The sequence below is a fragment of the Eretmochelys imbricata genome, chromosome 1 (assembly GCF_965152235.1).
Source record: "Eretmochelys imbricata isolate rEreImb1 chromosome 1, rEreImb1.hap1, whole genome shotgun sequence".
NCBI lineage: Eukaryota > Metazoa > Chordata > Testudines > Cheloniidae > Eretmochelys > Eretmochelys imbricata.
Window position 1 is genome coordinate 37967220 of NC_135572.1, and position 12553 is coordinate 37979772.

The 12553-nt window shown below is 44.6% G+C and overlaps 1 protein-coding gene across 2 annotated transcripts in view; it reads right to left on the reverse strand.

The window, feature by feature from the left end:
• Nucleotides 1-10731: 10731 nt before the first annotated feature.
• The window catches only part of ALKBH8 (alkB homolog 8, tRNA methyltransferase), a 78044-nt gene continuing 76222 nt past the window's right edge, over nt 10732-12553 (reverse strand). For both annotated transcript variants that reach the window (XM_077808712.1, XM_077808718.1), the window contains exon 12: nt 10732-11445. In XM_077808712.1, coding sequence (XP_077664838.1) covers nt 10876-11445 — 570 coding nt within the window. In that variant the 3' untranslated portion in view covers nt 10732-10875. The remainder of the gene's footprint in view (nt 11446-12553) is intronic.

The following is a 12553-nucleotide window of genomic DNA, read 5'->3' on the forward strand; positions in this document are numbered from 1 at the left end:
GTGGTCAGACATCTGCTGACGTCCCTAACTTAAAACATCCCAAGCTGATATAAACTAGCATTTTGTGGTTACTTGTCAGCAGTTTACTCATTACAGCCTTCTATCTTGTGATACCTTATGATCTAGTGTTACTGTTGGCTAGCTGCTTATGCTTAAGGCTTTTTGGGGCTTATGCCTTAAGTAGTCCAACTAAGCAATTGTCTTACAGGCTTTGAGGCTCATTGCATTATTGCCTTAACTTACACCTATGCCTCACGTCATAAATACCTATACCTATAGGCTACAAGCTTAAGGAACCCACGAAAGGATCTCTATGTGTGAGAATCTTGTCTTCCTTCTCTAGTTTATTTTCTGCTACCTACTTGCCCATTGTGAGAGGAAGGTTGGTCCAATGGTTAGGTCACTAGCTGGCGATTTGGCAGATCCGTGTTCTACCTAGGCCCTGTGGGATCTTAGGCAAGTCATGTAGTCTCTCTGCCTCAGTTCCCCATCTGTAAAATAAGGATAATACCTTCTCCACAAGGGTGTTGTAAGGATAAATACATTAAAGATTGTGAGGTGCTCAGCTACTATAGCCAGAAGGACCATATAGGACAGAAGAGAGCAGATTTTTTTCCCCATAGAATCATAGACTATCAGAGTTGGAAGGGACCTCTGGAGGTCATCTAGTCCAACCCCCTGCCCAGAGCAGGACCAATCCCAATTAAATCATCCCAGCCAGGGCTTTGTCAAGCCTGACCTTAAAAACTTCTAAGGAAGGGGATTCCACCACCTCCCTAGGTAACGCATTCCAGTGTTTCACCACCCTCCTAGTGAAAAACTTTTTCCTAATATCCAACCTAAATCTCCCCCACTGCAACTTGAGACCATTACTCCTTGTCCTGTCATCTGCTATCACTGAGAATAGTCTAGATCCATCCTCTTTGGATCCACCTTTTAGGTAGTTAAAAGCAGCTATCAAATCCCCCCTCATTCTTCTCTTCTGTAGACTAAACAATCCCAGTTCCCTCAGCCTCTCCTCATAAGTCATGTGTTCCAGACCCCTAATCATTTTTGTTGCCATTCGCTGGACTCTTTCCAATTTCTCCACATCCTTCTTGTAGTATGGAGCCCAAAACTGGACACAGTACTCCAGATGAGGCCTCACCAATGTCGAATAGAGGGGAACGACCATCTTGTTGCAGATGGTCAGGCTGATCACCAGAAACTGAGACCTCCTGGCTGACAGCTGGGTGCACCCTGTGACACTTGCCCGACACATGGAGCTGCACATCCCATGTGTAGTTTGCCATGTGTGCCAGAAGGTAAAAAACCACCCTTGCACTCTGCCTTTCTCTCTGACCTTGAGGGGTCCTGTGGGAGGATGCTCACCCACCTCCATGCCCTGGTCCTCCAGAGCTTGTCATCCTGCCCCTGCCCCACAGCTTCCTCCAACACACCACCTGAGTAGGCTGCATTTCAGGCAGCCAGTTCATCTCCAAACTGCGCCTCAGGAACATCTGTGCCCTGCCCCAATATGAAATGATGGGATCTCCTATCACCTTCAAGGACAAGGACCCCCAGTGCTATAAACTTGGGGGGTTATAAATTGGCGGCTCTTCCATGGACCTTTGAGCATGAGTGTGTTGTTGGCATGGTTCCTGGAATCTCCCAACACTTGTGCATCAGCGTTTCCCTCTCACTGCAGAAGCAGCATCTACTTAGAGTGGACCAGGTTGCAGCCCATTCCGGCTCCTCCAGAACCTCTTGCTGAGCTTGTGGCTGCACTTATCCTCACGTCTCTTCATCTTTGCACACCCTGTTGATGGTCCCACTAAGTCATCAGACTTCCTCATTAATCTCCTTCTGGTGTTGGCCACGATGGGTATCCATCAGTCCAGGAAAAGGGAGCTCGATGTGTGGCATACTTCCATTCTCTCATTCTTTTACAAGTTCAAGCTGAGTTCATTTAAGCAGTGATCACTGACTCCTGGAATTCCTTCACAGAGCTTTGGGAACTGCCTGGAGTTCTCTGCTCAGTGCTCCCATCTGGTGCCCTTGTTTTGACCCTCTGTTCCTCACTCACGTCCCTGTTTTTTCATTTGTTGTCCCAAGAAATCACTTGTGTCCTCTTTCTATGACTTCCCCCTTAGATCACAGGGTGGGCTTCAGCCTCCCCAACCCCAGATTCAAACAGACAGCCTAGGAGAGTTTAGCTGTCATTATTTCAGGCATGAATTACTGTTGACATGTCTCTTATCACTTCTGCATTGCAGTACCGTTCTTCCATTGCTCAATCCTTACTAAAGTGTTGCTTCTCTAAACAAAACTGGCAACATGTCTGAGACAAGGTGAAACACTCTCAGTTCCAGAGAATTTATTTTGTTCCTGTGCCTCTTGAACCTCCTTAAGTGCATAAATCGATGAGAGCTTGACCTAAAATAAACCTACCTCTGTTGTGGCATCGAAATTGTTTTGCCTCTGGAGCGACAATCTACAGGATTAAAGGGAGAAGTGGAAGAATTGAAGGCAACCATCTTGTGCTAGCAGATACTTCAAAAATTTATTTATTGGTAGTATTACCATTGCCTGGGTCATACACCTGGACCCCATACTGCATAGGCACTGCACAAATACAACTAAAATATGGCCCTTGCCCCAAAGAGTTTGCAGTTTAAGACAAGAGACAACAGATGGATACAGACAGACCAGTAGGGTAGTATAAAGAAACAATGAGATGCTATTGGTCAGCATGACGGGCAGTGGCTTAGTGTACCAGCAGCCTAACCATTGTCAAGTTTTTTGTAGGCATCACAGCAAAAGAGAAAAGATTGAAGGAGGACAATGAGATAGCTTTGCAGATATTTATGTGGAGCTCCGCCTAAGTGTGAGGGGGCAGCAAGGGAGAAAGCACAACGATGCTTGTTTGAGAATTTAACAAGAGGGTGATGGAGGCTGACACCTGGGCTGATCAGAGGTGGGAGCCAGGTTTTGGATAGTGAATGAGAGATGATGGGTAGGAAAGAGATACACATGGAAGGGCCTTGAAAGTAGAGGCAAGCAGCTTTTATTGATGCAGTAGAGAAGGGGAAGCCAGTGGAGGGGTGCAAAGAGAGGAATTACAAAGTGACAGGAAAATTATTTTTGCAGCAACGTTCTGAATGGATATGAGTGGGACAACATTGCATTTGGCAAGGCTAGAGAAAAGGCTGATGCAGTGAGATGTATAATGACAAGAGCTTGGACTAGAGTTTTAGCTACAGGGATGGATAGGAAAAGGCATATCTCTAAGATCCTCTTTGCAAAACATCTCAAAGATTTAGACATAGCCTATGTGAGGATCTAGAAAAAGGTCTGAGTCAAAGATGACACCCAGGTTACAGGCCTGAGTGACAAGCAGGATGGCAGTGATGTCCACAGCGATCAAGAAAGGAGGTAGCAGGGAGGGCTTATGAGCAAAGTTTAAGTTAGAATTCCTGGGATACTTAGCACTGTATTTCATAATTTCCTACCCATTATGCAAGAACTTTTTTAGTAGATAGAAGTTAGAACTCTGTTTGCTAACACAGCACTGGGTGAATTTCAAATGTTATATATTTGCAATTCAGCTGTCTTGGCCCTTTTTTCTCTGTTCCTGGGAAATCTCATTGCAAACTTTACTTTTACTGATAAATTGGCAAGAAAAATATTTCAGCAAAAAAAATATTTTTGGAGGAAAATATCATCCACTAGAAATTTTGTACCACAGAAAAGTCAACAGCCTAAGGAACCCATGGAAGGGTTTCATTGTGTGAGGATCTTGTCTGCTTTCTGTAGATACTCTTCTGCTACATGCTTGCCCATTGATAATCTGGTGAGACATGAAGGATGGACCAGTGGTTAGCTCACTAGCGTAGTATTTGGAAAGTATTTGGGTGGTGCTTACTTGGGGGGCTCCCCAGAAGCAGCGACATCCCCCTCACTCAGTTCCTAGGTAGAGGCGTGGCCCCCTCCCCCTGCTCCCTCCCACATCCAAACTCTGCTGCTGCTTGGGGGGGGGGCCACCGGCTGCTGCAGAAGTCATGGAAAGTCACGGAATCAGTGACTTCCGTGACCTCTGTGACAAACCCGCAGCCTTAAACATAATCAATAGCAAACATGATTGATAACATTGCAATAAAAATGTTGTGGCAACACTTGCAAAAATACAGAAAATAGGTTGATTTCAAACATCCTGAACAGAAACAGTTTGAAATATCCCATAAAAGTAATCCGCTGGATGGCTATGTAAAGTGTCCACCTCTGGGGGTTGTTCAAGATGATCCATAATAAATATGTTCCCAAATATGTACTGATGGTTCCAATAAATCTCTCAAGAATTCTCCCCTGGTTTTACAACTAAACCCAAATCATTTTTTTAAAGTTCTAAAACATTTAGAAAACTACTTTTCCCTCCGTATCCTCCTCCTACCCCCAAATCATTGTGGTTTCTGGCCAAGATTGAAATCAAAGATGCTGAAATAAGGTGAGAGAGGCTCCTCTTTGTACTGTATTTGGCCAGGCCATGACCACACCTCTGAAAAGGAATCAGGGCCCAAATCTATAGAGTGATGAGTGCCCTCAATACTTACAGTAAAATCCTGGTCCCATGGAAGTTAAGGAGAGTCTTCCCCTTACAAATTTGAGTGGGAAGTGCAGGACTCAATACTTTGCCAGATCAGCCCTTTGGCTCTGAACCAGCAAAGCACTAAGGCATGTGCTTAACTTTAAGCATGTAAAATAATGCCATTGACTTCAATGCTTAAACTTAAGTACATGCTGAAGGGTTTTGCTTTATCAGGGGTGCGGCTGCCAGCTTATCCCCTCAAAAGGAGGCTGGGAACTCGAGGTGTGGAGTAAGGAGCAGGGCTTGTACCCCTAAAACAATCTACCTCTGTTGATGGACATGACATAGACATTTGTCTACATGTGCTCTGGGTTAAACAGACTGTCAAATTTGGGGTTGATTTTCCCTTGGGTGACTTCCACCTTCCTCTGGAGCATTCAGTGAGGATCAGCCAATAAGACTAATTAACAGCTACTGCAGGGGGTCTGTACGGATAGGCCTTATTTAGTCTTTTCATCCAATAGGTTTAAAATTAATAATACTGACAATAATTCAAGCAGATTTGTCATTTAATTAACCCTCAAAAGAAACTTAGTATGAAAACCCATGCCCCACGAAGCCTTAGACACTGAACTCAGACTCCTGGACCTGAGGCATTTTGGCTCATTACGTTTCCAGAAGAAAAGAGGGGCAAGTGAGTGTTACAAAGAGTACTCGTGGGTGGCAAATCACTCTCTTCTGTAATGAGCGTTTCAAGTTCATCCTCCCAAATGAGAGTCCTTCACACCACCTCTCTGTAATAAATCTGTCACCACTTCACTGTCATTCTGCCTTGTCGTTTTCTCCTCCAGTGCCCGTTTATTCTCTGGAGCACCACAGGAGATTGCCTCACCTTCACTGAAGAAAACTTTCCAGAAAGATCCAATCCTGTGATGTGCTGAGTGACAACTGCAAGAGGTTCTGAGCGCCCTCAACTCCCAGTAAGGTCAATGGGAAAGTTGAATACCTCTTCTTGGATACTCACCAGACTTCTGTGAGGGAATCAACTGATGGATACTTTGTTTTAAGCCTCTGGATTGTAAACGGAGTCCGGGTATTGCCCCTGTCTTGACGCTTCTAGACACACTCTTGGTGCAGATCATCTGTCTAGCACCCCCTCCTGAGAGCTGAATCTTCACAGTCCAACTGCCTAGACCCTAGGACTAGACTGACCCCTCAGACTTCCCCCATAGCTTAACACCCTTTCCCAGAACTCCAGCCAGGTGAGTGTCCTGCATCCACATGTTAACTCTTCAGGCGTATGTTGTTAGGGTGACCATATTTTCTAAAGGGAAAATGGGACACCACACAGTGCTCGCCAGAAACCACCCACCCCCACCCCGCGCAGAACTGGCCTGAGCTGCTTGCCTCAGCCCTGGCCCAAGCCACTCACCTGAGTCCTCCCCACACCCCCACAGGGAGCTGGCCTAAGCCGCTTGCCCGGGAGCTCCCGCCCAGGCATGGGGCTGGCCTTAGGTCTCTTAGGTCTCCCACCAGGCCCGAGCCACCTGGCGTCACTGCTCACCTAAGCCCCCATCACCTGGGGCTGGTGTTGCCACTTGCCCTCCCCCTCAACATTCCTCTGCAACTCACTAGGGCACGCTCCACCTTTTTGTCAAAGCTGGGTATTTGTCCCGTTTGCTCTTGAGCAAATGGGACAAATGCCCAGTTTTGGGGAAAAAATTGGGATGCCCGGGATGGTACTGGCCAAAATGGGACATGTGGTCACCTGATATGTTGTTGGTGGAACACAACACACAGACTTTGCACAGCATTCTGAGACATCATTGCTAAGTACTTAATTGCACAAGCTGAACGCAGATCTAGACAAACAATAAATGCTACACACATTTTCCTGCCTCAGTTTCCTCACCATTCCATAGTACTCTTTGGGCTTGAGTCAGAGTCCTGTGGATCCAGGGTTCTTCTGCTTCAGTGCATGGCTTGTTTTCTCAGTCATGGAGGGCCCTCCCCCTCCAGGTCAGCTTGCTCTCTCTGACCTTGGTTGGTTCCGCAGCTAAACCAGCCCCCCCACTAACACAGCATGCCTAGCTCTTCCCCTCCAGTGCCGGCCCAAAGCTTGCTGTGACCATGTGTTTTTATATATCCCACCATCACCATCTGACTCATTTATTCTGCTTCTGGGGATTTTCCACTACTGTAAACATCAGCCCCTTGTTAAGGTGAGAGAGAAAACTGGTTCTCCAGGCTTCAGCCAACCATCACAGCCTACCCATTGTTAGGTCCGAGTACAGATATCGCAGTCAACTGTGCTCCATTGTTCCCAGTGCGGTGGGGTTACATGCTACTGGCCCTGGTGAATTCCATGATACAGCAATTTTCATGGTAATAGTCTCATAATATCAACCAGAATCCATAAGTTGTACATATTCCTCAGATCCTCACAACTCCAGGGTACCCTCCACTCCCACTAAGGTCAATGGGAGTAGAGGGTACTCAGCACCTTGTGGAGTCAGACCTTTGACCTGTTCACTTTGGTGATTAACAAACACTCTACATTCTAGACAGGGTAACTGCTGGCATCTTCCCAGGGTTTGTTTGTTTGATGAATCCCATCATGACCAGTTATCCTGTAAGTGCATTAGTATAAAAGCAATATCCTGAAGAGAGATTTGGCCTATTTTAATGTGGGGGTAAAATTCAAGGTTTCTTAGCATGGCAGTCACATCGTTAACAATAAAATCTGGGCCCAATTCTCTTCTCATGCAAGAGAACATCCACGGCGTTTCACCAGGGTAAAAGCAGTGTGAGAGGGAATCTGGCCTCATTTACAGGTCCAGTGCTTCAAGGCCTAACAAAATGTCTAACACAGAATCAGAAGTGAGGAGCTGCCAACTCCTGTCTCCCCAAGAAGATATACTCTCTGCTGCGAGGTCAGAGGGAGCAGCAACTTTCCAGGGGTGCTGTAAAAGCCCCTGAGAAAATGTATTTTCTTTTTAGAGCTAAGTCCATTTTGGACTCCTAAGGGCTCCATTCTGCGATGGGCTGAGCACTTTAGCACCAATTTAGCAAAGCACTTGCTTACGTTCAAGCCAAGGGGACTACTCACATGCTTAAAGTGGAGCACGTGCTTCAGTGCTTTGCTAAATGGGGCTCCGAGCACTTTGCAGGATGAAGCACTCCCTGTGCCAGACTCGCGATTTGACAAAGTGAGAATCAAGGGTTAGAGCAGCACCTCGGGCAGCTTTCTGAACAGTGCTTGCCGTTCCTGCCAATCAATTACACATCAGCGTGGAAATGCACTTGCAAGCAAATGCAGTAGTTGTTATGTGTCAGCAGCAGCCTCGGCATTGCTGTACAAATGGCCAAGCAGTCTGTATGGAATTAGAAAATGAAAGACAGGCATTATAGCCTAGCTTGGAGGCCAGTAGAACAAGCACATACAGTCAGAGGATCCTGAATAACTAGGAGTACTAGGCATATGGGATGACTGATGACTTAGCTGCTCATCAAAAGAAAAACACCTCCACAAATAAAGACCACAACCTCTTTGCAATTATCAATAGCAAAAAAATGAATAAGGAAGTCACAGAATGCCTGGGAATAGAGAATAAGTCCCAATTCCCTCCTTTTGGCCACGTCAGTGTAGACACTTTTTTTTTTTTAATTATATATATCAATGGAGCCATAGCACAGGATAGACCACTGGAGTGGTACGAGCCAGATTTTTCAAGAGGACTCAGCATTCATAATTGGGGTTAGATTTTCAAAAGATCTCAGTTCCCGTAATAATTATTTATTATTTGTATTAGGGTAGCACTTGCAGGCCAGGGCCTCATTTTGCTAGAAACCTGTATGAACATAAAACAAAGAGATGGTCCCTGCTCTGTGTCACAGAAGGAGCTGAGCATTTGAAAATCTAACCCAAAGGGATTAAAGTATGCCAGTGGATATTTACTTCTACAAAACATGCTGGATTATTAATGAATTGTTATGCACAGCTGAACAGTGCTATTCCACAGCAGCAAATATAGTGCATATAATGAACTGTCAAGTTAAATGATCACATTTTCTTTGTCGATGCATCATGATCACCACCCTAAATGTTCTTAGTTTGCAAATATATCAATGAGTCTTATCTTGTCCACAGCTATTTAAATAATAATCAGCTATGTCTTGCAAACACTGGCCTCTACCGGATGGAATGTCATTAGCAGCTACGTTCAAATGTATATATGCACAGGCTGCCATCTAGAGACCTACATCTTGGCCTAAACAGAGGGCTGGGAAACGGAATAGGAGAAAGATAAAAAGGTAAGAAAGGAGGAACAGAAAAAGAGAGAACGGAGGAAGGGGAGACAAGAGCAAGGGAAAAGGAGAGATGAAGGAGGCAATAAGGGGAGAATTGGAAAGGAAAAATGAAGGAGAAGAGGCAGCTACCTCTGTTGTCATAATCCTACTACTCTGTGAATTTCTCACTGGCATCAGCTTGCAAAAGTTGTCATAAAAAAAATTACCAGCCAAGACGGAAAATCTGCTCACCTAAACTTTTACCACAAGAGGGAGAAGGAAAAGAAATTACACGGTTTTACTTACCAGTCAAAAAACAAAACAAAACAAAAAAACAGCTCACCCTGGGCGGGCAGTGTTGCCAGGTTGAGTAACGAGGTGTCCGTGATCCCACATCATACACGCGTCGCACTGGCCTCTGTGGGGTGGATGTCAGACCTGTTCTAGTGTCATCACGTCGCTCTCCCAGTTAGTTGCCCTGGTGGCTAAATATTAACCCCAATGACCAGTATTGCTGTAGGTGTCCCAATGACTCCTCTGATTAGTGTGAGGGATCATAATACTAGCTGTCCATGGCAGCAGCCTAGAATGTATAGACACCTTTAGACTATCCTGAAACAGCCATGAATTTCACAGATTACAACTATTACTCATTGTGATGGGGTGGACAAACCCCAAACTGGACTAGGAAAGAAAGGAGTTAAGGGTGTGTTCTGGAGACAGGATACAGCCCATGCTACCCTATAGCACAAATACTACTGTTACAAAGGCAGCGTGCTCCAGTGTTAGGGCACTGGAGTGGGACTCAGGAGACCTCAGTTCTACTCCCACCTCTGTTACTGTGTCCCCTTGGGTGGCTCACTTCATAGAATCACCTCTCTATGACTCTGTTTCTGCTCCACCCTCCGTCTGTCTTGTGTATGTAGACTGAAAACTCTTTCAGGAGGTACAGTAATGCACACAACGGGGCCCTAAGCCCAGTTGGGTCTTCTAGTTACCATCATAACATAAATATTACTACGACCAACATCCTAGCATTAGGGACTGACACCATCAGGTCTCCTCACATCTACCTTTAACATGTTGTTGGGATACCATTGCTAGTTTCTCTTAGTCTTATTGAAATACTGAGTTGTAGCATTTGGATGCTGAGTGAAAGGTTTCCAAGGGTCTGCCTACAGTTTCTACCACTGCAGATCCACTAACAGTAGTAGTGCGGGAATAGATTGTTAAGTCTAGAGATGACAGTGGTTAAAATGCCTGCAGGCAGTCTACATTCGGGCTCCCAACACTAAAGCTGCACCAATGGAAAGTCAATAGTGGAGAATTTAAAGAGAAACATTACTAAAAACAAAACCTAAGAAAATGAGAAATTAGCAGTGCGGTGTCCTATCAACATCTTCTGCCAAAGTGCCTAACTGCACTTTCTTTCCACTTCACCAACCAATAATGTTACACCAAAGTTAATTTCCTGATAATGGCCTTGGTTCTCTGCTCCAGTACTACCCTGGTGGATTGCAGTGTTCTACCCTTACCAAGGTCAGTTCAGTTACACTGGCATAAAACTGGCATAACAGAGTGGATAATCAGGCCATGTGTCTTTAAAACTATATACCCTGGATGAAATCCTGGCCCCACAAAGTCAATGTGAGTTTTGCCACTGACTTTCACACGGTCAGAATTTCACCCCTTCTCTCTTTCCTATTGTGAAAAGTAAAATAAATTCCTCTGTTAATACTTAATTTATAATTATAATACTTAATAAATTTCTCTGTTAATACTTCTCTCTTTCCTATTGTGAAAAGTAAAATGAATTTCTCTGTTAATACCAAATTTTACCATAATTTTAGTAACACAAGGAGACAACTACCTGCATCTAACCTTGGCTAATGTCTTAAAATAACTGTGTTTATTGTACAATTTTAAAGGCAGTAACAACTACAGGATGGGTTTTAAAATGCCTCTGCACAGTACTACCACAGGCAAAGATTTAGGCTGAAAATAGCGTCTCTTTCAGCGGGTTACTGTTTTTCAAGAACCACACACCAGTTTCCCTGATCATAGTAACTCTTTTGAATTCTTATGCAATCCAGGGTTTTGCAGGCTGCTTCCAGTTCTCCTTCACAGAACACATGATAATAGCGGTGGAAAACAGGACTGAATTCTTGCAATTCCTTAGAACCAGCTGGAAGCTGAAGGACTTTGGCATATTCCCCTTTCTTGTTAGTGCCCCCTTTCAGGTGCCAGGGAACCAGCACATCTTGAGAATGAAAGGACGTTCTGTTAGTATGAACAGGCAGCTTGGAGTTAATTACCTGCTTTGCATTGCCGCCTTTATCCTTAGAGTCATTAAGGATTTGGTCAGAACATGCTGAGTCTTGGCTACCGTTGTCATGCGTTTGATCACAGAACAATCCCCAGGCCACATCAGTATTGATTTCCTCTTCTTTCCCTTTACTAGCTCTCTTTTCCTTAAGGTACTTTGACTTCTGTTTGTTGTATTCTTGTTCCATTGCCCAGACATAAATGAGTGCCTTTCCGCCAGGCCTTAGGAGCCGGGCTAATTCACAGACAGCAGCCAGTCTTCTTTCCTAGTAATGAAAAGACTCAGTGAGTACATATGCAGTTAGTACATAAGCAGGAACACAACGAAATGGAACTGACAGCAACACCACTGCTGCAATGAACAGAAATGATTCCTCCCTGCTCTACCCCCAGGTACGAAACAGACTAGAGATATTTTTTTTCCATCCTACTCTTTGGTTATGTGTTCTTAGCCTGACAGAAGTGAGCATACTCCCCACTGGTGGGTGATGATGAGTCAGGGGGCAGGGGAGTAATTCATTCATAAAGTAGGTTTCAGAGTAACAGCCGTGTTAGTCTGTATTTGCAAAAAGAAAAGGAGTACTTGTGGCACCTTAGAGACTAACCAATTTATTTGAGCATAAGCTTTCGTGAGCTACAGCTCACTTCATCGGATGCATCCGATGAAGTGAGCTGTAGCTCACGAAAGCTTATGCTCAAATAAATTGGTTAGTCTCTAAGGTGCCACAAGTACTCCTTTTCTTTATTCATAAAGTAGTCAACCACTACTCACATGGGCTAGACCAAAGCTACATGGGAACTACTTTTTGTCTACAATATGTGGTAACATCAGCTGTATTGATTTTATTTATTTTTATTACAAGTAGCACTCAGAGGCACCAATTGAGATACAGGCCCCACCCTGCTAGGTGCTGTACAAACACACAGTCCCTGCCACAAAAATCTTTCAATCTAAATAGACAAGACAGACAAAGTGTTGTGATCCCCACTTTAGAGAGAGAGAATTGAGGCACAAAATCTCAGACTGAACCAGGAATTTAATCAACATCTCCTGAGTCCTAATGCAGAGTCTTCCTCTCAAATGTCATTAATTGTAACAAGAGCAAATGAAACATAGATGACTATACAATCAAACCAAATTCTTAAGAGAAAGTGGAATACCACCATGGTGGTCTGCACAGAGTGGGAAAATGACAGGGACAGGGATACCACTGCAGATTCTGATGTCTAAGGAAGTCTTTGAGTTGTAATACAGATCTATTGCAACCTTATCACCTAGGACAGCACCCAGCAAGCAATGGGAAGTGACTGGAGAAGCAAAGGCAGCTGATAAGGAGGGGAAATCACATGAAGACAATTTGTCAGGAGGAGCAG